Source organism: Phaethon lepturus, unplaced genomic scaffold (assembly GCF_000687285.1).
Source record: "Phaethon lepturus isolate BGI_N335 unplaced genomic scaffold, ASM68728v1 scaffold34115, whole genome shotgun sequence".
Taxonomy (NCBI): domain Eukaryota; kingdom Metazoa; phylum Chordata; class Aves; order Phaethontiformes; family Phaethontidae; genus Phaethon; species Phaethon lepturus.
This window is the reverse complement of record NW_010538964.1, coordinates 12,318-40,208: the sequence shown is the minus strand read 5'-3', so window position 1 is coordinate 40,208 and position 27,891 is coordinate 12,318. Positions and strand designations below refer to the sequence as shown.

General features: G+C 45.9%; 1 protein-coding gene across 1 annotated transcript; it reads right to left on the bottom strand.

Moving 5' to 3' along the window:
- Positions 1 to 26,986, bottom strand: LOC104620694 (unconventional myosin-X-like; the record flags this gene model as incomplete). The annotated part of the gene is made up of 12 exons (XM_010286988.1): positions 1 to 101; positions 830 to 972; positions 4,713 to 4,835; positions 5,703 to 5,832; positions 7,199 to 7,302; positions 8,958 to 9,042; positions 10,169 to 10,182; positions 11,519 to 11,643; positions 16,347 to 16,481; positions 16,727 to 16,914; positions 21,095 to 21,253; positions 26,888 to 26,986. Coding segments are annotated over 12 exons (1,406 nt in total), but the record flags the coding sequence as incomplete, so codon positions are not given.
- Between the last annotated feature and the right edge of the window lie 905 nt (positions 26,987 to 27,891).

The following is a 27,891-nucleotide window of genomic DNA, read 5'->3' as shown; positions in this document are numbered from 1 at the left end:
CTGTTGTACTCCAGTTGCTCCAAGGAGAAGATGTGTTTGTTGAAATATTCCTGCAGTTTCTCATTTGCATAGTTAATGTTAAACTGCTCAAAACGATTCACCTGTAAGAAGAAACAAAGATTATAAAACTTCACATTCTTGTCCCTGGGGTCTAAAAGAATCTATAGCAGCAACTGGGAAGGTGCCAGTCCTGGAATAAAGCCAGAGAGCATAGAGGCAAGGGGTGTCAGATGGACATGAGGAGGACAGTATGGGCAGGTCCACTAGGAGAACAGCTTTTGTAGTTCATCATGCAAGGTTAATTCAGTAGGCTGAAATAGTAGTAAAGGATGCTAAAGACAATCAAATTTCTTGTCTTCATAGGAAGAAAGAAATACAATTCCCTAAGTGTTAGGTCACTGGGCTTTCTCTTCTGTGAAATATCTGAGCAGTCATTATACAGCTGTTCAACATACATCCCCCATCAGCTGCAACCAGAAGCATTACACACAGGATTCTCAAAACAAGGCAAAACAGATGTAAGCAAATAATGTGCACATAGGAGTTGGACTTTTAATTTGTATATAAGTCAAAAATTCAATCTTACCTATCAGAGCACATCTGCTTAGGGTTTGTGACACAGACCCGACCTTGAATATCAGCCTACATGAATACAGGTGGCAGAAATGGACAGCTAAATATATCTTGCTGCTCCCAGAGGGAAGGGGCAGTGGAGGAATTCCAGAATTACCTATGCTAACCTAAACAGGATACAAAACTACCAAAATTCCTTCCTATATGCACTGACATCTCCAAAACCAACCCACCCTGCAAAACACAAAATCCTGACCTGAAAGTTCTCGAAGCCAAAGATATCCAGGATGCCCACAGACTTAAAGTTTTCCTTGCCTTTGATTTTCGTATTAATCTTGCTAATGAGCCATGAAAAACACTGGGAATACAGCGCCATGGAGAGGGAATCTCTGGAGTCAGCTGCCTGTAAATGCAGAGAGAAAAAATGAGTCACAGGGAGAAGAGAAGGCATAAGGAGCACTATGAATCTCAATGGGACTTCAGGTTCCTCTACTCCTGTTTAGATATCTCAGCCTCTGTACTGGTTGTGTATGGTGCAGTATTTATACATACAATCAACATTCAAGTGTGTTGGCCCAGCCACACACAGATATATCATGTTTGACCTTTGCATAACTGAACTTGAGAGGCTGAAGGAAGTAGCAAAATCACTGACATCTTTTGGAGTAAATGCTGGGGCAGGGAAGGTGGCAAAATTCATTTTGTATCACTGGAGTCATTTGTATCACTGGAGCCAACATCTGCAGTGACAGGCAAGATATCTTGGTTCAGTACTCCTAGCAGAGCTGTCAAATGGGTGTCCACTCAGTTTTTCAAAAACTGGTAGGGCAGGATTTAATAGAATATTCTGTCACCAAGTTAGCCTCAAAAATCCCCTCTCCAAAACTTTCCTGCAACAACATTATCTTATTGTAAGCCAGGGTAGGCCGGCAAACAGCCAGGACACATGCCCCAGAAGAGCATGGGTTGAGACACCTTTCTGGAGCTGACCCACTATCCTATGCAGCAGTCATAACCAAGTGTCAGAGGTGGAAAAAATAACTTAAATTGTGATCACTAACAGGCAGTAGATAATTTGGTGTATATAAGTGTGTGGATGAGTGTCCAAAATGGAACTTTTGAAATCTCCATCAAAAGCTACTTGATAGCTGTAACAGGAATGGGCTGGTCATAAGTTTTGATAACACTTAGACTAAACAAAAGTGGCACATCCCAAATCCTCCAATTAATAGAGAGACATGAGACAGAACCACAAATTAAGAAGCTGATCTCATGCTGTCCTTCTGTATATACACTATTTAGAATGGGAAACCAGAGCTTAGCATTCTGGAAAGAAGAGGATGCAAAAATTAAGGGTTCCCATAGACATGATCCCAAAAAGTAGAAAAAGGGGCCAGGAAAGAAGGCAGCAAAGATCTCGTGTGGAAAAAAGATGCTGGAAGTGTGGAAAGATCCTGGAGATCAGAGACATGTGGAGACAAAAGTCAGGGTATGCCCAAGGACCTTGGCTGGTAATTCCAGAGATTGGTAACTGCAAGGAGCTACCCGGTATGAACAAACAAAACTTTCTGCCCGACCCTCCTGGACAAACAGCACTCTCCCTACTGGGAAAGGTAGTTGACATCTAAGGAACATAATGCTGAGGGGTGAATGAGCAAGTATGTGAAATAATCAAGTAGGGTAAAAACTATAATCTTGTAATTTCATAAATAAACCACAGTACCTAGATCAATTACGGATTGTTTACTCTGTTTCGCCTGTGACACCAGGTTAATTCCTTCAGTAGGCCTGAGAGCAATGACAGAGATCTTCTAAACGCACCCTCATCCTCTTCAGTTTTGCAAGCCTGAATAATGCGACCTCTCCTGTTCTGCTTTGCTAATTCACAAGCCAACTGCCCCTGAATCCTCCCAGCAAGCTCCTGGGAGCCAGCCTGCAAGATCCTCACCAATTCACCCAATATCGGTGTTTTCCTCCTCCTTTCTCTTCTTGGGTAGTATCCAGCAGCCCAAGGCCTAGGACATGCAGCAACCTCCCTTCTCCACAGAAGAGAACGTTTCAAAGCATGGGCACACACGCCTTTTCTGGGTATTCCTTCTCTCCATCAGATGGTCTGTCTTATTAGTGGGACTGAGAATGCCCTCAAGGCCATGCCTCTGTACTGTCTCTGCCTACACAGTAAGGTGGACTCATTTTCCAGGAACAGGACCTCCCCCTCCAGCTGTAAGCAAAGCTGCTTTGCCCACAATATGGCTCAAATGAGATTCTCAAAGGCTCCTTTCATCCTCCCAGCTTTGCCCGCCTTCAGGCCAGTTCATCCATTCAGCCCACTGAAATGTCAAAGCTCAGATGGGCAACGAGCCCGTTACACAATGAGAAATCCCTGGCAGCTCTATCAATGTGTTCCTGGAACAACAATTGGGAATAGGTGGGCACAGCACATGAGGGCTTAAACAGAAACTGTCTTTAGAGGCCCAGTGTTGAGTTCAACAGGTTCACCTGTTCACCTGTGAAGACAGCTAAGCAGTAGCATCCACTTGCTATAACAATTTTTTGCAGTCTTAGTACTTCACTGGGCTGCAAGCAGTTAAGTGTAGGGTCCAACACACACAAATGGCAGGAATAGCTATACTACCAGGGAAAGCTCTGATGAGGGAGACTCTTGTAAATCCAACAACTCTGCACCGCTGCTCTGGACTGCATGGAGTATCTCTGGCACTGTTATCCATCCTTGTGCACTGATACAGAAAGATGCGGCTTATTTAGGACAGACAGCTGAGAAAAGGAACTGTGGTACTGGATACTGAGGATATCTACTACAGACTACAGGCTGAAAAATAATTGTCACATAGTTTTATTGCAAAGAAGGGTCACAGATTATGAAAAAAGATACCATTTCTTAAGGGCAAAGCTTAGTTTGTGATATATTAGCAGGTGTGTTTGCAGCAAGAAAATAAGCAACTAGTCTGCTGAAAAGAGCACTGCTGAGACCCCAGCTTGAATACAGTGTCCATTTATAGGCACTCCACTTTTTGAAAGATGTGGGAAAACAGAAACAGAAGAAGAGGTTTAGAAAATTACTTATAAAGAAACATTGAAGGAACTGGATTGTTTAGCTTAGAAAAGGGAACACCACGTGAAAAACTTCACAGAAGCGGAAGCTTATAAGGTGGACAGCTGGGATGTCAAAGGTAATCTAAATATGAGGAAAATCGTTTCAGCTCCAGACTCCACTGCAGCTACAGCAGGATACTTAGAGGCTGTGAAATTCCTTCCATGGGAAATCTGAAGGAAAGTCAGACAGACATCCGTCAGAGAGCGCCTAGCAACTCTGGTTTCTCTGCCAATGTAGGGGTTGGATTGATAACTCTCTGCAGTCTATGCCAGCGCAAGGTTTCCATTACAGATGTTCACTTTGCTATAACATGATACTTATTCCATCCTAGTAATATTATTCCTTGTTTCCCAGTGTCTTGCGTTTTATTAATGACAGATTTTCTACAGTTATCTGTGTACATACATAAAACACCAAGAGTGCCCTCAAGTGACCAGCAACACCACAAGTTAAAGTTAGTAGGCACAATACTGTAATGAACCACAGAGAAATGTAATAGATAATCAGGACTGGCTCCAGTGCGCAGTACAGATTCAGAAGATGAGAACTGCTTATCAGTTTATTTGGTCCTCCTTTGCTGTTGTATGGATACACAAAGAAGCTACTGTGGGGTAACAACCTACCATCTGCCAGATGTTTCATGGCAACTGCGTGCAAGCTTTTATCTTCCAGTAAATGCAGCGTAAACTGGGAGTTCTGCAAGGTAAAAGCATGCACACATGCAATTAACACAAACTATCTGATGTACCTTCTGCATGACATGAGCATGACCAATTCCTGATGAGTGAAGTTGACTTAAAACCAGTATTGTGCATTGCCATTTGCAAATGAACTCCCCTGTAAAGCCTAAAAAGCAGAGTCAACACTGGGACCTGAACTACCAATAAGGGCAAAATACTGGAGGACACAGCTGAGCACCTAGGGCTTGTAAGAGGAAACCCTAAACTTGAAAGGATGATACCAGAGGGTAACAAAGGGTCTGGAAATGCAGAAGTGGCAGAAGCAGTAGCATACACTAGGACACTTACCTGCTCTACAGTGAGAGGGGAGCTGATCTCTTCCCCACGCAGAATCATGGACCTCTGTGTCAGTACTTCGGAAAGCTGGAAAGCATCTAAGCCCAGGAGGTCACTGGCAATGTTGAGCACTAATAACAAAGGAGGACGCACTTTTTTTCTCCTGCATGGATTCCCACCACATGGGAGATCCATATTCTGCAGCTCAGTGAGGAAATCCCAGGGACTCTTACAAGGCAAGTGACTAAGCCCCAGCACAAAACACACTCCCCTTTTCTTAATTCTCTTAGAAATACCCAAAGCTGTAAACTCACAAATCCAGTCTAAGGCAGGGTCAGCAGCCGTTATGGGCCACAGTCAGACACTCATATAAGTCAGTCTTTCTGCTGACAACAGGAAGAGCAAAGCACTGTGTAAAGCTCAGCACCAGCAAAATATTTATTGATTGAGAAAACATGTTTTCCTAAAGGCATAATAGTGTAGTCTGAGTGTGGGATTGCTAAACTTGGATGTCAAGAAGAGAGGCAATTAACTTAAGACTTGAAGCATCTGTAATATATATTTATGCTTCTGTCTGTTTAGGGATTCACTTTACCAGACCAGCTAAGATTGGATAACCGTAATAGAGTGCGTACTAGCAGATGCTTCAAAGGAAGATGGGGGAAAGTCTGTAACAGACTACTTTTATCTCAAACTCCTCCAAGTTCTTATTTCTTCCCACTCATTCAACACAAAAGAGAAACTGTGAGACTGTGGACTCAGTCTGAGAGTATCCAGGAGAACAAATGGATCACAGGGCCACAGTCCAACTAAATCATACTGGCGCTCTGGAGCCCTGCATCCTGTGCCAATGCTTTTGCAGGGTTAAACTGCATGGAATCTGCTGGCAAAGGCATTGCAGATCAGCATAGCAGAGGGAGAAAGGACAATGGAGTGAGATTTGTTGGGGGCCTTATGGGGCTTTCCATGGTCTACCAAGTCGCTAGGGTCCCACTTACCCGCTTTTGTTGTAATCTGGGCCCCGCCAGCTGTCATGAATTCAACGTTTCCCAGATGAAGCGTGCCAGAAAGAAGTTTGAAGATGTCTCTGATTTCTTCAGTGCTGAAGTCCACCACCTTCATAGCAGTCTGTGCAAAAGCATACAGCTAATGCTGTCTGTATGTACAGTCACAGTACAACGCAACCACCACACTCATGCCCAGTCCATATAAGATGTAAAACTTTGATTCATGATGACTATAATTCCAAGTGAAACTGGGGATGGCACAGCCCCTCTCTCAGCTATACATCTATCAATGATGTCTCCCATTCTCTCCTTCATTTACCCTATCCCCATCTAAGGCAGGTGGACATTTGCCCTATCCTTAAGTTGGACCCTGCTGCTGCCATTGCCTGTCACAGGGAAGAATGTGTTTGTCTGTGCCTGTGCGAGGAAATCCTTTCCTGAACATTGGCAGTGCAGGTTACAGATGCTACTGGACTACTTCCACATTCTGCCTTATTGTCTTCCCTTGAAGGACAGATGCACATAATTTACTTAATTTACTCTGATCCATATAACCCCCTTAATTTACTCTAGCTTAGAGAAGTAAAGATTTATGCAGCAATGTTTATATCCAGGCGTTCAGCATTCACTGACAGAAGGTTAAAAACAGGTTGCCAGATAATGAGGAAGTATGGCACACTCCCTCTGTCTTAGTGCATGCATGTGAGCCAGGGTTCTTGGGGCATAAATTGAGAGGTAGGACGTAGTTTTCATGCATTTGCCCTGTCAGTGGGGCACTCCAGGGTTCTAGTTCCTTTCTTTCCTCCAGGCCTCTCCACAGCTGAAGTATAAATACCACGTCGCCATTGAAACCTCTGTTGTACAGGAGACATTTCCTTCCCTTAAATCACACCTAAGCAGGAGCTATTGAAATTAGCCTAAACTGACTCCTCTCACCTTGCCTGTCTGGTTTCACCTACATTATTAAAGCCCTCAGGCCAATAACCACTTATCAAACAAGACATGAATTGCATATTCATCCTGCTAAACCCATAACCTCTGGTAAAGTTACAGATGGTTATTGAAATCTGTGTGGTATTTCAGAATATACCATTTGCACAGGTGATACAAGTTTACCAGAACATTTCTGGAGAACACTACCTTCAGACCAAACTGTTCCCCTTCTAATGGTCAGTGTGAGGTTTCCTGCATCAGGCCATCTAGGGGGCTCCCAGAAACCATTATGGGGTGGGGAGGTGGGGGTCCATGCTCCCCAAAGTCTCCATCATTCTAAATTATTATTCATCCTTGACTGTTTTCCAAATGCCCTCATTTCTGTACGCTAAAAACACTCTTTGAGCCTTGTTTTTACCATAAACAGGTGGAGCTGAGTTTCAGACTCATTGAACACCAAATATTTTGACTTAGGGCAAATAAATTCTGCCTGCAGCACATTTAGCCCATAAGATTGTGCCCAGAAGTTCAGGAGGAGTTAAGACAGGACTCACCATGACCTTACTGAACATCTCTATGTCATTCAGGTTCTCATCAGTCACACAACCAGACTGATTCAAGTAGCGATAAGTCTCTGGCTCAGAGAGGGAGAGGCTCTCTGTAACAGAGGAAAAAGAGGCAGGGAGGAGAAAGACAACAATTTATTCAGCAGTCAGCCTTTTCATTCTTCGTCCCCCAGAACAGTGTGTATGTTTACCATAGGGAGAGTTCATCTGAACAGATTCCATATCCCTCAAAAGCCACACCTAGACAGTAAATGAACAGGGGAAGGGGAAGAGGAGGGTACAAAGCTTACAGATGGTATGCAAAATGACTTAGAACAGTCAAATCCCAAGCTGCAGAGTCGTAGAAGAATATTTCAGTACTGAATTGACTCAGGAAATAAAACAAAACAGAGATTAAATTGAATCTCATAAAGTGTACAGAAAAATAGTCTTAACTATACACATACAGGAATGACCTCTAAATTAGGTATCACCACTTGAGATAGAGTTCAGAGAGTCACAGTAAGATTTCTGAAGGTACCATCTCAGCACTGAGTAGCAGTCAAAAACTGAAACATTTGAGTTCCTTCAGTTTTAGAAGGAACACATAACTAAACATAAAACCAGAATTAGGTCTCTGTACCTATATGTAGCACAACCACATCTTAAATACTATCTGCAGTTTTGATCCCCCATTTCAAAAAGGATAGAGGAGAACTAAAAGATTTATGGAAAAATGAGACAAGGATGATTAAGAGACAAAAACACATTACAGATGGGGGAAGTGAAGCAGCCTGGGACACCAGTTTGGAAAGGGAGGTGGGGAAGAATAGCAGAGATCTGCTGAAGAAAATAATCTGTTTTGTTTGCTTTCCCTAAGTACATGTTGATAAATGCGGTCCCCACTATTTCCCTTTGCTTGAGATAGATCTCTGAATTGACCCATGTGGCCATCCCTGCATGTACTCCCTAGAACTGAAGGCCGACTTCCTTGCACTCTGTGTCAGGCCCAATTCTTCCATCTGACTAGTCTAACACACACAGAACAAAGGCATAAAAAATGTCTCCAGTCCCTCAAAAACAAAGTGCAACTGTAACATGTTCCTGCCTGCCTATCCTGCTTCTTCAGCAAGACCATCAATGCTCAGCAGTGCCCGGGGCAGGTACACACAAATGTTACTAAGGGGGTACTGCACCACAAAGAGGATTCTTCCACAGCCTGCAGCTGCCACTTTTCTCTGCGTGCCCTCTTCCAGACCCACCTCTCCCTTCCCCATGTACAGAGCTATAAACCCTTTGTTCAGATACTAGACACATTTTGACTCTAGTCCGGCCACTACATCACTGGTCTTTTGAATTCTTATCTCTCCTATTACCTATACTGAAGGTTTTTTGTAAAAGCATGTCTGTCAGTCCAACCTTTGAACTCCTTGAACAGCTCCCATCAGCATCTGAATCAAGATTCTTTACCCTTCCTTTGCCTCTAGCCAGTTTCATTATCTCATCTCTCTATACCCCCTTCTTCACTTCGCACAGACTTTTCCTTCCAGCTCAGAATGCCTGGAGTGTCTTTTCTTACACAGCATTTCTGTCATACTCAGCCTCTTTTTCTCAACTCCCCTTTCTGTTTCCCATGAAATCACCTTATGGCCTTCAAGAAAAAGTTATATATCAAGTACCTGAAATATCCATGCTCTTGTTGATTTATACCAGCTTCACATGCTGGACTGGAAAGAGGACAGAGCCATATCCCAGAAAATGAAATTACCTTTCTGCTCCCCATTCACACCAGCTAACAGAGCATAAAAGATGTGGTAATTCCTCTCTCCGGGGTTCTGGTGTACCACTCTGTTCTGAAACAAAGAATACACGAGTAGCCAGTAGAAAGAGACCACACTTTCGGTTACAAAGACAAAGAGAACACCACGATACAGGAAAATCTCCAGGGCCAATGAACAAGAGGGGTTTCTTCCAGTCTAGTGACAGTGTTGTCTAAGCTCTACCTCAAAAACTTGTCATGTGTGGCAGTGCAACTGAGCACGTACAGACTTCTCTGAACTCAGTGCATGCACAGACAAACTGAACCTTGTCAGTTCTCTCCCTGCTCCTCAGTAAGTTCTTGAGTCCCAGGTAAACTACATCAGAGCAGAGATGTCTGCATGTGGAGTTGTACTCCCATATTCCTCTCTACGAAATCAAGTTTCCAGGTAGTTGTTCTCTCTCCCTTTCCCCTTGGTAGCTTCATGCACAGCATTTATCAAAGACTGGATGTCCTGGTTTCAGCCAGGATGGAGCTGGTTTTCTTCACAGAAGCTAGTGTGAGACTGTGTTTTGGATTTGGGATGAGAAACTGTTGATAACGTACTGATGTTTTGGGTTGTTGCTAAGCAGTCAAGGACAGTCCAGCTTCTTGTGCTGGCCTGCCAGCAAGCAGGCTGGGGGTGCATGGGGAGCTGGGAGGGGACACAGCTGGGACAGCTGACCCAGACTGGCCAAAGAGATATTCCCTACCATACGACGTCATGCCCAGTACATAAACTGGAGTTGGCTGGGGGGCGGCAATCCCTGCTCGGGGACGGGCTGTCAATTACTGGGTGGTAAGCAATTGCTGTATTGGGCATCACTTGTTCTTGTACATTCCTTTGTTGGTATTATCATTGTTGTTTCCGTCTCTCTTTCTGTCCTATTAAACTGTGGGGTTTTTTCCCTAATTCTCTCCCCCATCCCACTGTGGGAGGGGGAGTGAGTGAGTGGCTGCATGGTGCTTAGTTGCCGGCTGGGGCTAAACCACGACACTGTAGAACAGGCTGTGATAGATATGGAACAAACATTCTTCCTCCACCATTCTCTTCTTCAGTGAGACAGTTGCAGCAGTAACACCTAAAGAGATAATGTCTGTGTGCTGTGATGGACGCAGCATCATCCAGTAGGAGAACTGAGACTGCCCCATCATACTATGAGGAGAGGGCTCATACCTACCTTTTCCAGTAAATCTGAACAGCGTGTTAAGGAGAAAACATTCAAATGACATATGCACAGATCTCCTGATGACTGGCAAAGAATCTCCTAGACACATTGGGATGAACCCTGTAACAAGCAACAAATCATTAAATAACTGACACTTTGGGAAGCAGACAAAAAATGGTCCCAAACATAATCTCGGATCCCCCTCTCTGCTCCTTGTCCAAGGAGGTATTATGTGCCAGAGATATTTAAAAGGACAGGGTCAGATAGAGCATAGGACCTGCACAATGGTGAGGTAACCTAACAAAGGATTAGGGACACCTAAAAAGGTTAGAGAGGCCACTTTAATCTGAAAGTCTGTATTGCACACAGCAAGTCTTGCATCAGTTCTCATTCCTTCTGCAAGAGACCACTATCTTTAATCTACCAACAGCACAAAGAGCAGAGACTAAACAATTCAAGCCTGTTATTTACAACAGTAGTAAATTCATCTGGCTGCTACTCCAGTGGAAATTGGTATGGTTTGCAGTGACCAGCAGCTTTGAACATCAACATCAAGAAATGTAGCCCGGGCAGCTTTAGCTGCCTCACGTAGACAAAAGATATTTCAAAGCCTTTGAGAGAGGGGTATATGGGCATACAGAGAAGAAAGTGGTCATAGGCACAACATGATTCAACCATTTCCAGTCTTCCCTGTCCTTATTGTCACTGTACCAGGCTCCCCAGGGAAGTGGTCACAGCACCAAGCCTGTTTAGAGTTCAAGGAGCATCTGGACAATGCTCTTAGTCATATGATTTAGTTTTAGGTAGTCCTGTGAGGAGCAGGGAGTTGGACTTGATCTTTATGGGTCCCTTCCAACTCAAGATATTCTATGATTCGGGTTCCAAGGTCCACTGGAGACAGGCAGCCCAAAGCAGAGAGTCATAATTGGCCCTCTAACTTCCTGTTCTTCTCTGCATCCAAATATTGTGCAGAATACATTGATTCTTAGCTTGGTCTCACTTTTCTAAATCACAAATTCATTGGCAGAGCTAACATAAGGGAACAATCTTTGGGGAAAAACAGGGTGCAATCAACATGAGGGATATTCCCAAGCAGCATATTCTAGGGATTTATTTGTCAAGTGTTGTGATAGCCAAAGTGAAAAGTCAAATTATGTCGCTACCTAATGCAGTATCTAGACAAAAGGTTTCCAGAGTTAGGTGCTGCAGAGCCACAAAACAAACACTTCTTCCCTCTTTAAGTTGCAGATTTGCCCACAGTTATAAACTGGCTTTAATAAACTGTGACGAGGGATTTCCTGACCTGCTCTGAGCTCCTCCTCCTGTTCACCCACTCCACTGGTCTACTGCAGCAAAGGATACAATCAGTTACTCGGCCTCCCTGGATGTGTCCATGTTGAGAGAAGTGCAGCTGGATGAACTTGCCAAAGCGGCTAGAGTTGTTGTTATAAACTGTCTTGGCATTTCCAAAGGCCTCCAGAATGGGGCTGCAGAAACAAGGCAATGAAGATATGATTGGTGATGGGATACCATTAAAACAAAGGGTGTGCTCAGCCTTTTGCCATTTGCACAGTGTGCACTGCCATGTGAGATTAATTTGTTACAGCACCAGACTGGACAAGCAGGAAGAGCTCAAGGGCAAGGAATTGCAAGAGCAATTTAACACACAGCTAGATAAGTTTTAAACCTTTGGGATTGGATTTAATTAAATCAGTCCCAAGTCAGTCTGGGCAGCTGGCATTCACGCTGTCAAGGGCATTCCCCACCAGTGTGGCTTCAGGAAATGAAAGGTGGCAAGACCCAGCAAGGTTGTGTGCTTAACACAGCAGCATCCCAGGAAATGGGCTTGTATTTTTTCAGGGTTTTCAGAAACAATAGACATATAGGGCAAACACTCTGTAGCTTTAAACCACATACTTCTTTGTTTCTGCTTCTATGTTTGAAAAAGACGGCAGTATAAGTCACCTCTTAGACATAAATATTTTCAAACTAACAAACATAGTACTAAACTGATTTGTTTGGTACCAAAAATTGATACTGGAACACACAAACCCATGTTGTTACTTAAATCTTGCTTAGGTTGATACAAGCCACAAAGTTTCCAAGCAGAGGGAACATACACACACAGATTTGAAAACTTCAGTCTAAGAGAGCTACATGATCCACTTCAGGAAAAAAAAGTTGCAAAAAAAAAAAAAATCTATCAACAAACTTCAGACAGGTGATGAATTGAAGAATTCTGTCTCCTGGTCACCTTCCTGTCTTCAGGACATTCATAACAACATGGAAACTGGTGAGTTAATGTGCAGCTTGGTTCTTGCTCCACAGAACAGTACAAGGGAAAAGCCTAAACCATTCAAATTGACAGGCTGAATCCAGGATTAATATATTTATTTTTGCAATTTAGCCAATTCTAAAATAATCTGAAGGCCTGACAAGCAAGGAGTCACAGAAATGCTACAAGAACAGGCTATATGTGATCATGTTTCATTCTAACACACACATAGTTTTTAACAAAAACTACGGCAGTTATTACCCTGAGAAATACTAGCTCTTTAAACATCTCCATCAATCTACCATGCGGTTCCACGGGAGACAGGGGCAGATACAGGATTATTCACAAGTTAATAACTATAACACAACAAATAATCACAACTACAGATACCACTGGAGTTTTCTGAAAGCTTCAGGCCTTGCAAGCGTTAACTAACGGAGAGCTGTGGTTGTGGGAAATGTCCAAGAACCTTCAGGAAACTTCAGGCAGTATTTTCCTAATTTATCTCTTGAAAATAACACTTTAAACAAACAAAAGCATAGAAATGAAATTGCTCTGTTATAATACATGACAACCATAGAAAACCCAGCCACAGAAACCTGTGTGCAGAGATCAGGAGGTAAGTTCCCTGCCCTGGAGAATTTGAACTCCAAGACCCACGCCTCTGAAACAAGGATGTCAATAAGGACATTGCACAGGAATAGCCCACTGAGCACACCAACACCATGAATCAACAAAAATTAATGGGGACAAGCAGAAAAAGGAAGGACAGGGTTATGTTATATGACCATCGCAGTTGCAGTGAGAGTGCAGTAACCAGCCAGCCAATCTTTATGGCTCTAAATCATGTTAAATTAGATAAGCGAAGCACAAGGAAGTATCTTTATAGTTTAGTTTGGCAATGGGCTCACTCACAGGAGTGCCGAAGTCTTTCAGGGATGGGGGAGGAAATAGGCACGTGGGTGTCTGAGGCTGGTGGCAGATGCAAGGCAGAGGGGTGGGTGAGCTGATACAGCCAGGAATGAGGGCAGGTGCCTGGGCCAAGCAAACTGCCCATGCCAGCAGGCACGTCACAACGTGGCATTTGATGCAGCAGTGAACTGTGCATCAGGAAGGAGATGCTGGCTGCTCGGCTGGATGTGGGCAGGGTGTGTTGCAGGACTCAAGACGATGGGAACCAGTTTCAGCAGGGCAGCAGAAAGTGAATCCTGGATTTTAGAAATATTGCAACATATGCAGCTCCAGGAATCAGACAAATAGCTGTAGAAAAGAAAGAAGATTCAAAGAGTAGAGGGATGAGTAACAGGAGAGGTGGTTATGCTGTCAGCAGCATCACCCAACATGGAGAAGGGAGTTTCAGAGAGAAGCAAGAAAAAAAGCTGAAAGCAAAGTTAGAAGCATTTTTAATGGTCTGGTGGATATTTTCAAGAAGGAAAACAGACCAAATTAACAGCGCCAAGGGAGTTTTCAGAGCCTGGTTTCTGAGAAATACACCAAGCATGAATGTTACAACACACAAGTAAATGATAAAAAGCTGGCGTAACGCTTTGTTTATAATGCTGTCTGAAATGGAGAAAAAGCATTGTTCCTAGGTATGTGCTGGGGTGCAAGGATGAAAATCCCCCATAAGCTAACCTGAGGAGGGCCACGGGCAGAGCAAGCGAAGCTGTACTGCAAACGTATGAGGTAGACTTTAGGAGTGGCAGCAGCTCCTGGCTCTGGGCCAGGCCTTCAGCTTATCTTCTTCAGGGAAGAGATGACAAACCAAATTCTTTTGCATTCACATTGCAATAGCTCACGTAGCACTAGAGATGTACACAAAACCGGTCACGAGCTCTTACTCCACCTCACAGCTGTGGGATCTTGCAGACTCAGGAATCCACTACCTACCATTTTTGGATTGGATCACAGTCAAGTTACCACTTAATTACTAAGTGGGCTTGAGCCTTCTAAGCCACTCACCTTAAAGCAGATTTTGTGGATCTTGAGTCATGACCATATCACATTTAAGAGCTTTTTCCAATTTGACAATGTCCCACACCTGCAAAGGATGAATCATCCAACAAGAGTATCCTGAGCACCAGGTCCAAAGGCAGCAACCCTCCTGCTCAGTGCTGCTCTGCTCATAAGGATCCTAAAAACTGCAATGCTCTTGCAGCTGCCATGTTAGATACCACATGTCTGCTTAGCTATTTTCACCACAGTTACTAGCAGCTTTTTTGCGTCATCGTCTTCCAGGAAACATTCCTTTCTCTACTCTCTGGGCCCTGAAATATGCCACTTGCATGACAGTCACTTTTACACAGATGGTTCAAAGGATTCCAGTTTATTACACAACTAGATCCTGTTGCAGACATCCGATTTACTCATCTGCAGGTTTCTGCAACTATCACAGGCTCAAACTGGGACCAACCTGCAAGTTGGCAGTACAGTACCGAACTGCAAGACCTCAGTACAGTCCTCCAGGCACAGGCAAGACAGTCTTGCATTGGGAAATCTTTGTTTAATTTAATTTATTGCTTATTAAGAGAAACTTCTAATTGTGGATTCAGGTGTTAAGGAAAAGGAGGACACGAACAATAAAACAGACACTTAGGTAAACATCTTTCCTCCCTCTTCCCAAGGCTTAACTGAAGTCAAACATCTTTCTTAGCCTCAGCTTCCATTTTCACCTCAGGTTGCAACCAGTCTCTCGCGACTCCCCCCGTCAGGCAGCGGGCAGCGCAGGAGGCTGGGGTCCCACTTGTAACAGCTTCTTTCTGCTGCTCTTTGCTTCTTACTGGTTTTCCTCAGCTGCAGTTTGCTTCTTCAAGTTTCCTGACACTTTTTTTCCTTGGTGTTCCTGTTCCAGCACGGGTCACCTGTGGGCCATGGTCCTGTGGTGTCCCTGCCTTGGGGTGGGCCATGGTCCCTCAGGGGTGCCCCTGCCCTGGCATGGGTCATGGTCCCTCACGGGTGTCAGGACCTCCTTTGGCACAAAGGATCCCCCACAGAGCACGTCTCCATTCTCTCATGGTTGCCTGTTTCTTTCCCAAACACATTTGATCCGGGCGCCACGTGTTTTACCTTGGCAAGGTTTTGGTGGGCAGTGGTTGTCTCCCAGTGCCAGCTCCAGCCCAGCCCAGCTCTGAGCGGCTCAGGGCCTCCTGCCACACAGGCCCAGCTGCAGCCCCCAGGCAAACCTCGCCCGTGCCCCTTACAGCTCCCATGGACGTTTCTTCTTAAAATCACCTGCCTGGACAGCAAGAGAGCTGCAAGGTGGCCCACAGGACCTCCGAGGACAAGATGTACCCGCAACCTGAAACAAATGGAGGCTGGGGGAGAGCAGGGGCTAAAGGAGGAGACCAGGAGTCAGTGATGGAGACTCACCGCGAGCACAGCCACAGCTGAGAGCTGTGGGAGATGGGGGTGACCTGGGACAGCCATGTCTGTGTCAGGGAGGGAAGATACCCACGTCCCCTCCAGCCACTGCCACGAGAGACGTGGGCCTGGGAGCTGGAAAGAGGGACAGTGCAGTGATGTCCGGGTCAGCTCAAGGGTGCAGCTGGGCGGGCATGGAAAGTGAGCTACTGAAGGAAGGAGAAACCCCAGCCGTGGCCAGAGCACTAATTCCCCGGCTGCCACATGCACCCCATGCTGCTATTGGAAAGAAACCTAATTCAGTCATGGGCAGCTGGGAGAGTCACCAGCGTGAGGCGTCGCGGCAAGACCGCGACCTCTGCGTTTCCCTGACATCACGCCATGCACCTGTATGAGCCTCGCTGCCCAGGTTCGGCCCCATCCGTGGCCCAAATGCGGACACCATGAAGAAGGCAGTGCCCCTGCCAATGGTGGGCTGCCCCAGCACGCCAGCGCCCGCGGGCCTGCTGAGCCTCGGCGGGACAGGACACGTGGCACCCGTCGGGGTGACCATACCTGCTTTCCAGGATGGCTTCCTCCACACGAGTGCTCTTCTCAGACGCAGGGGCCCCGAGGGAGGTCTGGCTCATGGCTGACAGAAATTTCAGTAGCAACTTGGTGCTCTCAGTCTTTCCAGCTCCGCTTTCTCCGCTGTTAAAGAACAGATATACATTCCATTCACAAATCCAGGACAGACCGAGCTAATGGCCGTCCCACCTGCAGCAGAGAAGTGATCTCCAGGAATAAACACATAGCATCTCTACCGCGGCAAGCAGGGGTCAGGCAAAGGGAAGGGTAGGATGGTGTGGGTATTTAGGCAGATGTCATTGCAAACGGAGCAGCAGGAGCAAGGCGTGTAATGCAGTCAGGGAGTAGCCGGTTCTCCCATCTCTAACCTTATCAGAACACACTGGCTGTCATGACGCTTCCACAAGCAGCAGTAGCACTCATTAGCGGTGGCGAAGATATGGGGAGGCAGCTCACCCAGGCGGTGCTGTCTGTACAGGTCTATGGCATCCACACCGTACAGACCAGGGATGGGTTTGTAGGGATTTACTGATGCCAGGATGGAACCAATGTTTGTCTAGGGGGAGAAAACAAAACACAGCAAGGAAATAAAGCTCCTGGAAAAAAAAAAACAAAACACAACACGACAAACCCAGACCCTGAAATAAGTCATGGTCAAGGGAACAAGCCTAAATAAGGAGGTTGGGCTTCAGCTCCCCAGTTTGGCAAAGAATGCCAAACCCCAGGGCAGGGGCTGCACGACCGGGTATGAATGGAGCAGTTTCAATTTTGCTGCTTTACAATAAAATGTTCTTAGTCTGTTGTCTTTGCTAAATTAAAAACATGAAGCCATCTTCATACCCAGCTACCGCTTGAAGCTGAAAAGCGGAGCCAGGACTGAAGGAGTGTCAGGAGATAACTTCAGTGCCCCCATCCACAGTCTTAAGTGGAGGGGGCTTGGCAGGGTTCACGTACCCCCTGAACAAAGTGGTGGGACACAGAGACACACACATACATGTGTGCAAAAAGCCACTAAAGCGTATTGTTTTTCTTCTGCTGAAAAATGGTGTTTGGAGCAGCTTAAATCATTTTATAAGCCAAATCAAAATTGACAGCTGAAGATGAAGCTCAGGATTTCAAGTCAAAACATTTCTATGTTTTCTAAACATTTTATTTTGAAAATAACTATTTTGAAAATCTCACAGTTCAAGAAAAGAGTTAGTAAGGTTTGAAATAAAATACTCAAAGCCTAATATTGAATTTCAAACGTGTTCTTTTGTGAAGCCAGAAGGAAATTAATTTTGGGTTTTGGGGCATGACTTTTTCGGTTCAGCCAACCAGCTCAAATCCAGTTATTGTCAGAGCTGCAGTTGAGAGCAATGGTGCCACCTCTCTCCTAACAATGGCTTTGTAATATGGTCAACATCCAGCTTAAATCCTGCTGCTGGTGCAGTGGCCTCCTTCACAGGGTCACCTTGGGCTGCCCTGCTCCAGGAACACCCATTCTCAGCAGGGGTGACAGAGGAAACACTTAGATTGCTGCACGAGGTGCCAAGCTTTGTGGCCAGGGACAACATCTAGTTCCAAACCATGAACTACAAGTCACCACATACATATACAAGGATTTGCACGCATCCATTGGAGAAGCTGTAAACGAAACTCTTGCTGACAAGACAGACGCATGCTTTCTCCTTGCCAAAATGAAATCTGGGGCCATACTGCAATGCCAAGCTCTGAAGCCAGAAGCCAAACTAAGATGCTGTAGTCACCAAAATATTTAAGACTTATTTATTAAAACAGCAGTCACAGATCATCGGGGGGAAAAACCCATCACCTAGGCCTAACTGCATTATCAGTATGAACAGGCTAGCATGGAACAAGCCCTGAGGACCCTCTGACATGGGCCTTTGTGGGCAGAAATATAATTAATTGGTGATGAAAGCAATAAGCAAGCAGATGATCTTTGGCAAGACAGGTGGGAGGAAATGGGAAAGCATTGAGAGAGAAAACACGGATTGGGAAAAAGCACTGTACAACCATTTGAACAACAGACATTGTCCAGAGACTGCAAGACAGAGACGTCCATCCTAACACTTCTCCCAGACCTTCACAGCATTTTTTCCTCTCAGATGTTTTATTTTGCATTTCCCACTCTGGTTTCATCTCTGACAAGGAACAGAGCTTCTGCTGCAGTCCTCTCCAGAACTTCTTCCACTACAGCCATCTCTTTCAAAGGTGTTTCTAGGAAACTTTTCCATCTCCTGTTTGCAGTCTCCTCATCACCTGCAGTCCCTTATAGACAATTTCTATCCACAGTTTTTAATAGCAGTAGCATTTGTGCATCAACCATGTACATATCAGCCACTCTATTAGCAAGGACTCATTGTCCCCAAAGAACTCTGTAGAACAGGACAAGCCACAAGTGGCATGTCTACTTCTCGAGACAATAGATCCTTCTTGGGTGGGTATGCATGACAGAGCTAGGGACAGCACAAAATACATCACTCGCATTATGTTGGGTCTGCTTTTATTAAGGGATACAGGAATTACACTCTTAAATGCTGCAGGCTGTTGTGGTTCTCACATAATTTCCTTAAAGAGTTTGATAGGGCTTGAATAATATTTTTTGGAAAACAAAAGGTACTGTTGATATTATCAGTATTCCTGTAGCACATTAATTATGGGTACCACACCAGCCTAGATATACCACTACCTACACTCCCTGACCAGAAAGGATCCCCTTTAGGAGCTCATAGTAGGATGCCTCCAGGCTCAGAACTGCACTGCCCTTTTTCAAAGCAGCTGTCCACTTCATGTTCTCAGTTTTCCATCCCCTCATTATTTATTTGTATTATTACTTATTTATTATTATTTTTAATACTAGTTACCAGTATTCGAGGTTACCCATTCTTTCAGGTGAATTTATTTTCCAGAAAACGATACTTCTCACCTGTTTCTGATCTCTCCGATTTCCTTCCAAATATTTTTGGCACTGACTGACAGGCATAACTCCTCTCAGTACAGCTTCATCTGCAACCTTAGCCTACTACATTCGATCTGTGGAGACTGTTGAGCATGATATTAAATTAACTCAACCCCTGTAACATTCACAGTATTCACAGATCACTGCAAGTCATTAGGTGGCACTACAGCTGACATTCTCCATTTCTGCTTAACTGAAAGCTATGTGCAGCTGGGCTGTGGCAAAAACTAATAGTTAGTGATAAGGTAACTGCAACATTAATGTCTGCACTGCAAAAATGAAAAACAGCACTTGCGCAGTTTAGTGTCCTCCAGATCAGACATTGTGCAAACATAGACCCAGATACAATGGGACAGATACAGTCTCACCTCAAGGAGGGTTTCCTCCCAGTGCTGAGCATGTTACAAAAGTCAGGCCACTTCCTAAATCTCTCCAAAAAATCAAGATCTGAGGTGCACAGCTGACTTTGCACTATGCACAGGCAAAAAATGACATGTTTAAACTCTAACACCTTTACACACAGACAAAGAAAACACAGAACTAATGCTGATTAGGAGAAGGAATGACATAGAGCCACAGGAAAGGCTTAAGGAGGTATAGCTGCTGTAACACTGTCACAGCACTGGTGTTGTGGCATTTCTGGTGCAAGGCACAAGCTGAAAAGGGAGAGAATCCTGCCTGACATTTCAGAGCCTGAGGAAGAAGAAATGGAAGGAATATACCCAAATGGGCAAAGAGCTGCACAAACACATCGCACATGTCAAACACAGGTCAGGAAGAGCAGCAAGAAGGGCCATCAGAAGAGGGTGTGCATGTGGGTACTGCCACGGGGTCACAAGGCTGTGTTGATAGACAACAGGCAAGGGGGTCTACAGCAATAAAAAAGAGAATTTGCAGTCTCCTCTGCATCCCGGTGCAGGAGATGATTCAGAAATGGGGTCACTTTATTGATCATTTCCTGGAATACAGGTGCGTATGGTTTGGTTGCCTTGGTAACAGTTGCTATGCAACACAGAGATTTACATTTTTCCTGTCATAATCTGAAAAACTCTGGATGCACATAGCATGGACAAGCAAGGTAAGAGTAAAGCAACGTAAGGCAGTCTTTGTAATATATCCTCCTAGTCCTCTCCAAGTCTCGGCAGAGCACGCTGCCATGCCAGCACTCCAGGGATGCCTCGTCCCAGGTGTGCCTTTCCTCCCAAGTCCCCTTCCTGATGCTTGCTCCCTTCCTGAGGGAAATCAGGAGGTGCTTTGGAGTATTCACCTGAGCAGAACAACTCAAAAAAGGCACAACTGCATGTAAAAGCAGAAGAATTAGGCAACAAGTTTGCTTCCCTAGTTTTGTCAAACAGTAGCATTATCCACATCAGGAGGGGATACTCCACAACAACCTGTGTACATTGCACTTTCCAGTCTGCTTGGACATATAAAGCTCTGAACAGCAATAATGGGGAATGTGGGGAACGTGAATGCCAGCTTGTAAAACACAGATGGTCTTGGAGGACACAGAGCTGCACAATTACCACGAAGCCTAGAGGTAAACGTTCATGTTTTGGAAGTTCTTCTATAGATGCAAAGGGTCCCCGCTGGTAGGGGTAGGTTCTCACAGGGCCGATGGAGCTAGCAAGGCAGAAAAACCCTCCTCTTTTATCCACGTGAAACAATGCTAAGGAAACAATGCTAAAATCAGTATTTCACATGCAAAGTGGCAGCCCCGACACTAAACAAAAATCATCAGCCAGAAGGGATGTGGCCCAGCTTGAGCACTTACGTAGATGTTACCCTGTTGGTAGCGCTGGTGCAGGTTAAGCAGGATGGCAGCTTCATGCAGATCTCCCAGCATGGACATGTCTTCTACCCCATCAATGCTAGTCTGGTGCATTGGCAAGACCTTTTCTCTGGAAAGAGAGGCCTTGGGGTACTGGAATACCTGGAAGAATGGGGAGAAGGACAAATAAGCTCACGACACTTGGGCACATGGTCTGATTTCCTGCCAGAAACACGCCCCTTTCCACAGCATTCTTCAGCACCAGAAAAGGAAATATGTAAGGCACAGATCTGCTCCCTGTTTTTATAGTCATACTTCCATTCCTGGTCCTACCTATTTGAGGTCTCTGGCCAGAAACCACACAGCACACTCCCTTCTTTTGCTACAGGGTCATCTCTCACCTTCACTACTGACAGATCAATGCAAGGTTACTTCATTTTCACTGAAGTCCCCTTAGCAGGAGCAGGAGCAGGGCACCAGCCTCCAGCTGCACTAGGCTAGGCAGGTATTACACATTTCGCTCAGGGCTGTGAATAATGATTGCAGCTGCTCCCAAGAGACCAGGAACAGTCTTTCACAAAAACACAGGTGGGATCATGTCTCTGACTGTGGGGAGGCTTAGGCAAAGCTCATTCACATTCCAGACTTGGCCCTGCACTCTCCATAGGAGCAACCAGAGAGTGTCTTGGAGAGGTTGTCATGTCAAGAGCAAAGGAAAGGAAAGCAAATGAAAAGCCAAATAAAGTAGTGACATCCTGGGTGCATGCTGGCATGTATGTATACAATGCAGCTTTCAAAGTGTTTGTACAGTGATAGCTATTAACCTCTATCGCTGCTCTGGGAAGCGTGCTCTTCTCTCTTTATGTGGTTGCACTCTTTTTGCCTCAATTGCTGCATCCTTCTTCCTGCTAGAGCTTCCTCCTCCTCAGTAACCCACTCTTCAGCTATCAGGTCATCTTCTTCACCCCCTTTCAACACAGTTGAGATTATGTGACTGTTCCCCTCCACCATAGCCACATCCCAGCCCTCCCTTCCTCCTCCTCAAGCACGATGCTGGCATTTCACAAAAGTTATTTCAGTTGCTTCCCACTCTTGGATTCAACCATGTGCCATCTCCCGCCCAGCATCCCAAGCTGCGCTAGATGGTAAGACCCAAGATAGACAGATGGGAGACTTCATACAGGCAGCCTGGGGAAGGAAAGTGGCCCGCAGTAACCCTTCCAAAGAAACCTGGGCTTTTCCTTCCCTTCTGAGGCTCTGGTCTCTACCTCATTTACATCCCTGCTTGTCAACCCTCCCAGGTACCAGGAGGAAACTGATGGACTCCATGATCTATAGCGTTGATCTAAGTGGTTTCTCCTGCCTGCTTTCCTGGAGTCCTCGGGCTGCCGTAACTGCTGGGGAGAGGCCATCCACACAGCTGCAGGCTGAAGACAGAATGAGGTCGCCCGGCCCCCTCCAGCGAGCTACCCGTGCGAGTGCCTTGCAGGGCGCTCACTGCTGCAAGCGCATTGCAGGTGCCCAGCACACACCGCTTCTCAGCTCTGAGCCCACTCCCTTGCCAGCGCGGGGAAGGAACAACCTGGCACAGAATGCCTTTCCGAGACCCGCACAATGGCTGAAAAAGCCTGCACAATCGAAACGGCAGCTCTGTTCCTGGAGGGAGCCGGGGAGGAGAAGCGGGCTCATTTCCCCAGATGTGTTCTCCCCAGGTCTGCCCAGTCACACCTAATGTCACACGGACTTGGTCCCTTCTACCGGGAGACTGCCCCACAGCCCAATTCTCTCGCCAGCCAGGAGGCTTTTCAAAATACATAGTTTGTGTTCACAAGCAGCACAGAACTAAGCCCACTCCAGCACACAGGCTCTCTCCAGGCCTCCCTGGTCTTCTCCACTTGGGTGCCAGAGAGGCATGACTCTGGGAGCAGCAGGACCCCACTCAGAAAGCATGGCCAAAAAAACCCACATCAATTTTTAATTTTTTTTTTTTTTTCTTCAGAGCAGAGGCCTCAGGCACTTCCACAAGAGAACTGAGGGAGCAGGAAGGGAGAATGGGACAGCTAAATTCAGCTGAGAGTACAAGCTGCAGATGCACAACATGAACTGGACTCTGTCAGGAGCAAAACCACTGCAGCACTTTCAAGCCATGACGGAGCAAACCGTCCTGGCTCTCTCTTCTCTGCTGACTTGGACAAATTTTGGAACGGGACAAGTCCAAAACGGTATCATGGGATCTTTCCTTACATCTGCCTGGTGCTTACTCATTTACCGCTGCATTGTCAGCACTTGTGGCTATTTGGGCCAGAAGAGAAACATTAAAAAAATCTTGGGAAAAAGCTGAGTGGACAAGTGTCCCAAAAGATATTAGGTGTTGGCAACACCTATGCCAAGCGGCTGCTATGCATGAAAAATAACTATGTGATGGGTCAGAGCTTGTTTACTTGCTCTTGTAGACAACACAGGAGAAAATGGGACCCTGAAGAGCAACAGGGGCTCTAAATACCCAAGTAAATTATTAGCAGGGATTAGATCATCTCCTGTGAAACCTGTCTTGAGCTGCCTGATTTGGGTTATTCAGTCATCCCTCTCTAAAAAAAAATCTGGTCCAAGATCCTCAAAGAGTTAAGCAGGTGCTCCAGCAGAACTGCAGCAAAGGTGGATTAGGAGCACTGGCTCTGGTACCCTCTGGAGAGAAACACTGCACACGTGAAATGTACTGCCTGGAGGCACAGTCTGATGCCACGTTGACAGCCTAGCCAAGGCAAAGGTGTCACCAGTCTGTCCCTGAGGCTGGGGAGGTTCACTGAATACCTTTGCTCATCACTGTACTGCTAGCAGCTCACCCTCCCTCAGCGTGAGCTCCCTCCCTCACCCTCCACTGAGATTTGGGAGGTGAGGTCTCTCTGCCTCTGGAAGGACATGCAGGAGAGGTTTCAGGCCTTCCCTGGCACTGGGAGAGCGCTGACTTTTAATCTGTCATCTGCCCTCCAGGTAGAGACAAGTTTCCAGTCTGTATCACCAACAGGCTGCAGGCAGCATCCAGGGTCCTGGAGATAAACATGTGGTGGTTTTTTGTTCCCAAGATTGCATCAAAAGGCTTTCCCTGAGGAGCCCTGAGGTGAGACACAAACATGACCCAGACATGATGACCCTTCAACCCTTAGAGCCTGCAAGGTGCTGCACTGATCCAGGCCAGCCAGGCTCTTTCCCACCTCCAGCCAGCCCAGTAAAGAGGTTCTTGTTACCCCACTGCTCGCTTCTGGATGCCTCCAACAACGTGCAAGAGCAGTTTGGAGGAACATCCCCCTCACCACCTGCTCCAGGTAAAGTGAGCCAATCTGACTTCAGCAGCTTGCACTACTGAGCTGAATATCCTGGCTGGTTTTGCCTGAAGCAAGTGAGAACACAGACAACCTCATCTCTCAGCAGACCTGCCTCTGGAATAGCCCTTTTCCAACAAGGTAATACTTAAACAGAAAGTTACAGGCATTAATAAGCAGATCTTTATTGTTTGGGAAGAAAATCCATCAGGTTTCAGTCTAGCTACAAACAAGCCATCAAATACCACGCAGGCACCTCACAACACAGCCAAATGTTTCTACTTTCTCCCCAGTGGTGAACTGATTGTCTCAAATTTAGCCCACGGTCAGAACAAAACAACCAGGACTCTCTCCAAGCCCCTGCAATGGTCAGAAATAAAGCAAAATCTGGCTGGCAGACAAGCCAATATGAGGATTGCCAACCAAGCCAGGCTGAGCAGGGGAGAACTGATTCCTCCTCAATCTCAAATCCATCCATTAGTGCAACCCTGAGCACATGAGCAAAGCTCCCACCCAGCATCTAAGTTATGTTTATCCATAAAGCATTTGGCTGGTCTGTCTGGACTGTGGTTTCCAATCCTGCGTTTCATAAGCGTTGGCTCCTCCTTTCCTCCCAGGAAGTCACATTTCTGATGGATTTGTTGCCTGAGGTGTTTTTAAGGAAGTGAAAACAAATGGCAATTTGAATCGGCCTTCTTACCTCAGAGCTGCAAGAACTGCAGGGATGCTGAGCCACAGCAAACACGAGGACACTAGATTTAGGGATCCTAAAATCAGGGGCATCAACTGGCCCATCCAACCCAAAGCAAAGTGAAGATGTTTTCATCTGAGTTTTCACCTGGGGTCTGTCCTACAGTTGTCAAGCAATGGAGGCAGCAGGTGAGGGAAGCACACAGGACAGCTGTTGTGGAGGCCACTGAATAAAGCAAGCCCTCTAATGATCACCGTGTGATTTTTCTGCATAAGCCATAAAGCACATACTCCTTCAGCCTGATGGTTTCTTCTTTCATGGAGGAAAAACCCAAATCCATCTGTTTTTAGACCTCCACCCATCATTATCCTGTGCACTTTTTCTAGCACAGACACAGACAGGTGGTGGGTGCACCCGCCCAACTGGCTCTGTGGTGGGATTTCTGGTGTCCTTTCAGACGTGCCAGGTGGGTTTGGACAATTTTCCAAGGCCACAGCAGCATATCAGAGGAGACAGGATCAAGCCTGGGAGAGTCACAGAGGTACTCACTATTTGTTGATGCTCTGCAGGCTGCTGCATTACCTGTGAGGAATGTGTCCGGGATCTCTTAAAATGAGTTAGTGACTACAAAGCACTCCCAACACAAGGCAGCTCCTCAAGAAAGGATTTGAGAGACTAGAGTAAGCAGATGGAAAATCTGTCTGTCTGCTTAGGTGAGTTTCTGTCTCTGAGTAACAAATTAGGCTCTGTAAAGAGGAATGATGATTTGAGACCTAGCCCTTTCAAAGCAAGACTGAAAAATACGGCAGTCCTACCACTGACCCTCCACAAGCTGGAGTCCTAAATCCCCTTTTCCCCTGTGCTCTCCTTTGTTCGCCAGGTAAGAGGCTGAAAAAAAACCTGCCCAGTTTTCTGTAACGAAGCAGCTGCCTGCAGAGCACCTTTCACCAAAAGAGCTGAGCAGATCTGATTGCTCACTGCTGGAAGGCACAGTCCTGCTCATTGCCCCATCCTCCTCCCAGCCCAGGCACCAGGGTGACTCACTAAGAACCTCAGTGAAGGCAAGGAATAGTCTTCCCAGAGTTAGGGAGCTGACTTGACTCACTGAGGACTTGGGTGATCCCCAAGAGGTCCCTTGCTACCAGTATTACTCCACGAGCACTGCAGCAGGCATGCCAGGGAACCACAAGGAACACAGGGCTGGAAATAAGGTGGGGAGAAGACCCGATCCCTATCATTGGCAGAGAGCTGTGCTTTCAGAGGACCTCAGCTGCCTTGTTGAGCTCTCCTATGAATAGCTGCTGCACCTACACTGCTGCCTGACATGGGGAGCTCATCTCCATGTGCCCCTGACCAAAGGGCTGATGGCAAAAGCTGCTGAAGCAGACAGTGGTGAGCACAACAGCCCTTAGAGCAGCATGGCTTGCAAGAAGCACATCCGGGCAGAAAGGGCTGCTTAGCTGGTGGAGCTGCCTCCTTCCTGGGTGCATTTTGCCAATATAATGGTTTTGCAGGGCTATTAATGCAACTCCTTCAAAGATGGCACAAGAAAAACCATGCAAAGTGAGATGAGCAGACAAATGAACAGAAGAAAGAGAAAACAATTTTCTTTTTTAACCTTCATTAGACTATTTAGCAGGGTTTGTAACAGAGCCGGGCCACTTTTCAGACAGAGTTGCAGCATTTCAATTGACACATTTCATTTTAACATAGAAGTCATGCAAGACCAAGAAGTCCATCTTGCATCTTGGCATAGGCTAGAGCCTCATGCAAAACTTCACTTACCGTGCCATAATCTGAGGTGAAGAGCACGTTTCCATTGGCACATGAGCCAACAGTACATGGCTGCAGCTGGTCCTGCTCCCGCAGCCATACCCTGGCACCCTGCAGAAACCAGAAGACCTCCCGTTAGACAGAGCAGGAGCCTGCGAGATCTGCATATGGGGTGCAAACACCCAAGGAACACTTCTAGGGATGGGGCATCCACAGCTTCTCTGGACAACCTTTTCCATGAGAGGAAGAAAAATCTGTTTTAATCAGCTTCACATGGAAACCAACATAAGAAAACATCAATTTTTATAGGAAGAGTCATGGAAAGATACAAACACACAGAATAGCGGGTTCAACTGTCCAAATATTTTCAAACTTAGAATAGCCGGTCATTAAGTCATGCTGTAATAATAATAGAAAATGTAAATAAAGCATGTTTACAATTTCATACACCCACACATCATTGTAGGTCAAAGTGCTTCAAGAAATCAGCAGCAGCAGCTAAGTAGACTTCACAGAGCTTTGTTTGCCTCTCCTGCAAGACCTTCCTTGGGTAAATGACTTGACTTGCATGTTTCCCTGCTGTATATATGTATGATGGCCCTGATGTATATGTAGTTTCACACACACACTGCAAGATCTTAAATTGCTCAGTGTCTCTCAAGACAACCCTGAGCACAAAGGCAAACTTCTGGTAACACATATGCAGGGATCTGCAGGGCAAGCAGGTCTCATAGCTAGTCTACCAAAAAAGTGCAGGGGAAATCACTTTGCTCTTCTGCTTTGCCTGGCGGTGGGACCTGGTACACGGGAAAGAGCAGGAGCATGAAGGCAGATCAGGGAGAGCATGACCTGCAGTTACGCAGAATCAGGCATAACGTCACGCTGCGTTTCAGTTATTGCAACCTAATGTGTTCCATGTCTTTCCATAGAAATCACATAAACTCTGCTTAGGTAAGTATTGAGAAAAAGCCAAAGTGCTGAACTGTTGAGTAACATTAAGGCCATCCTGCTTTTTA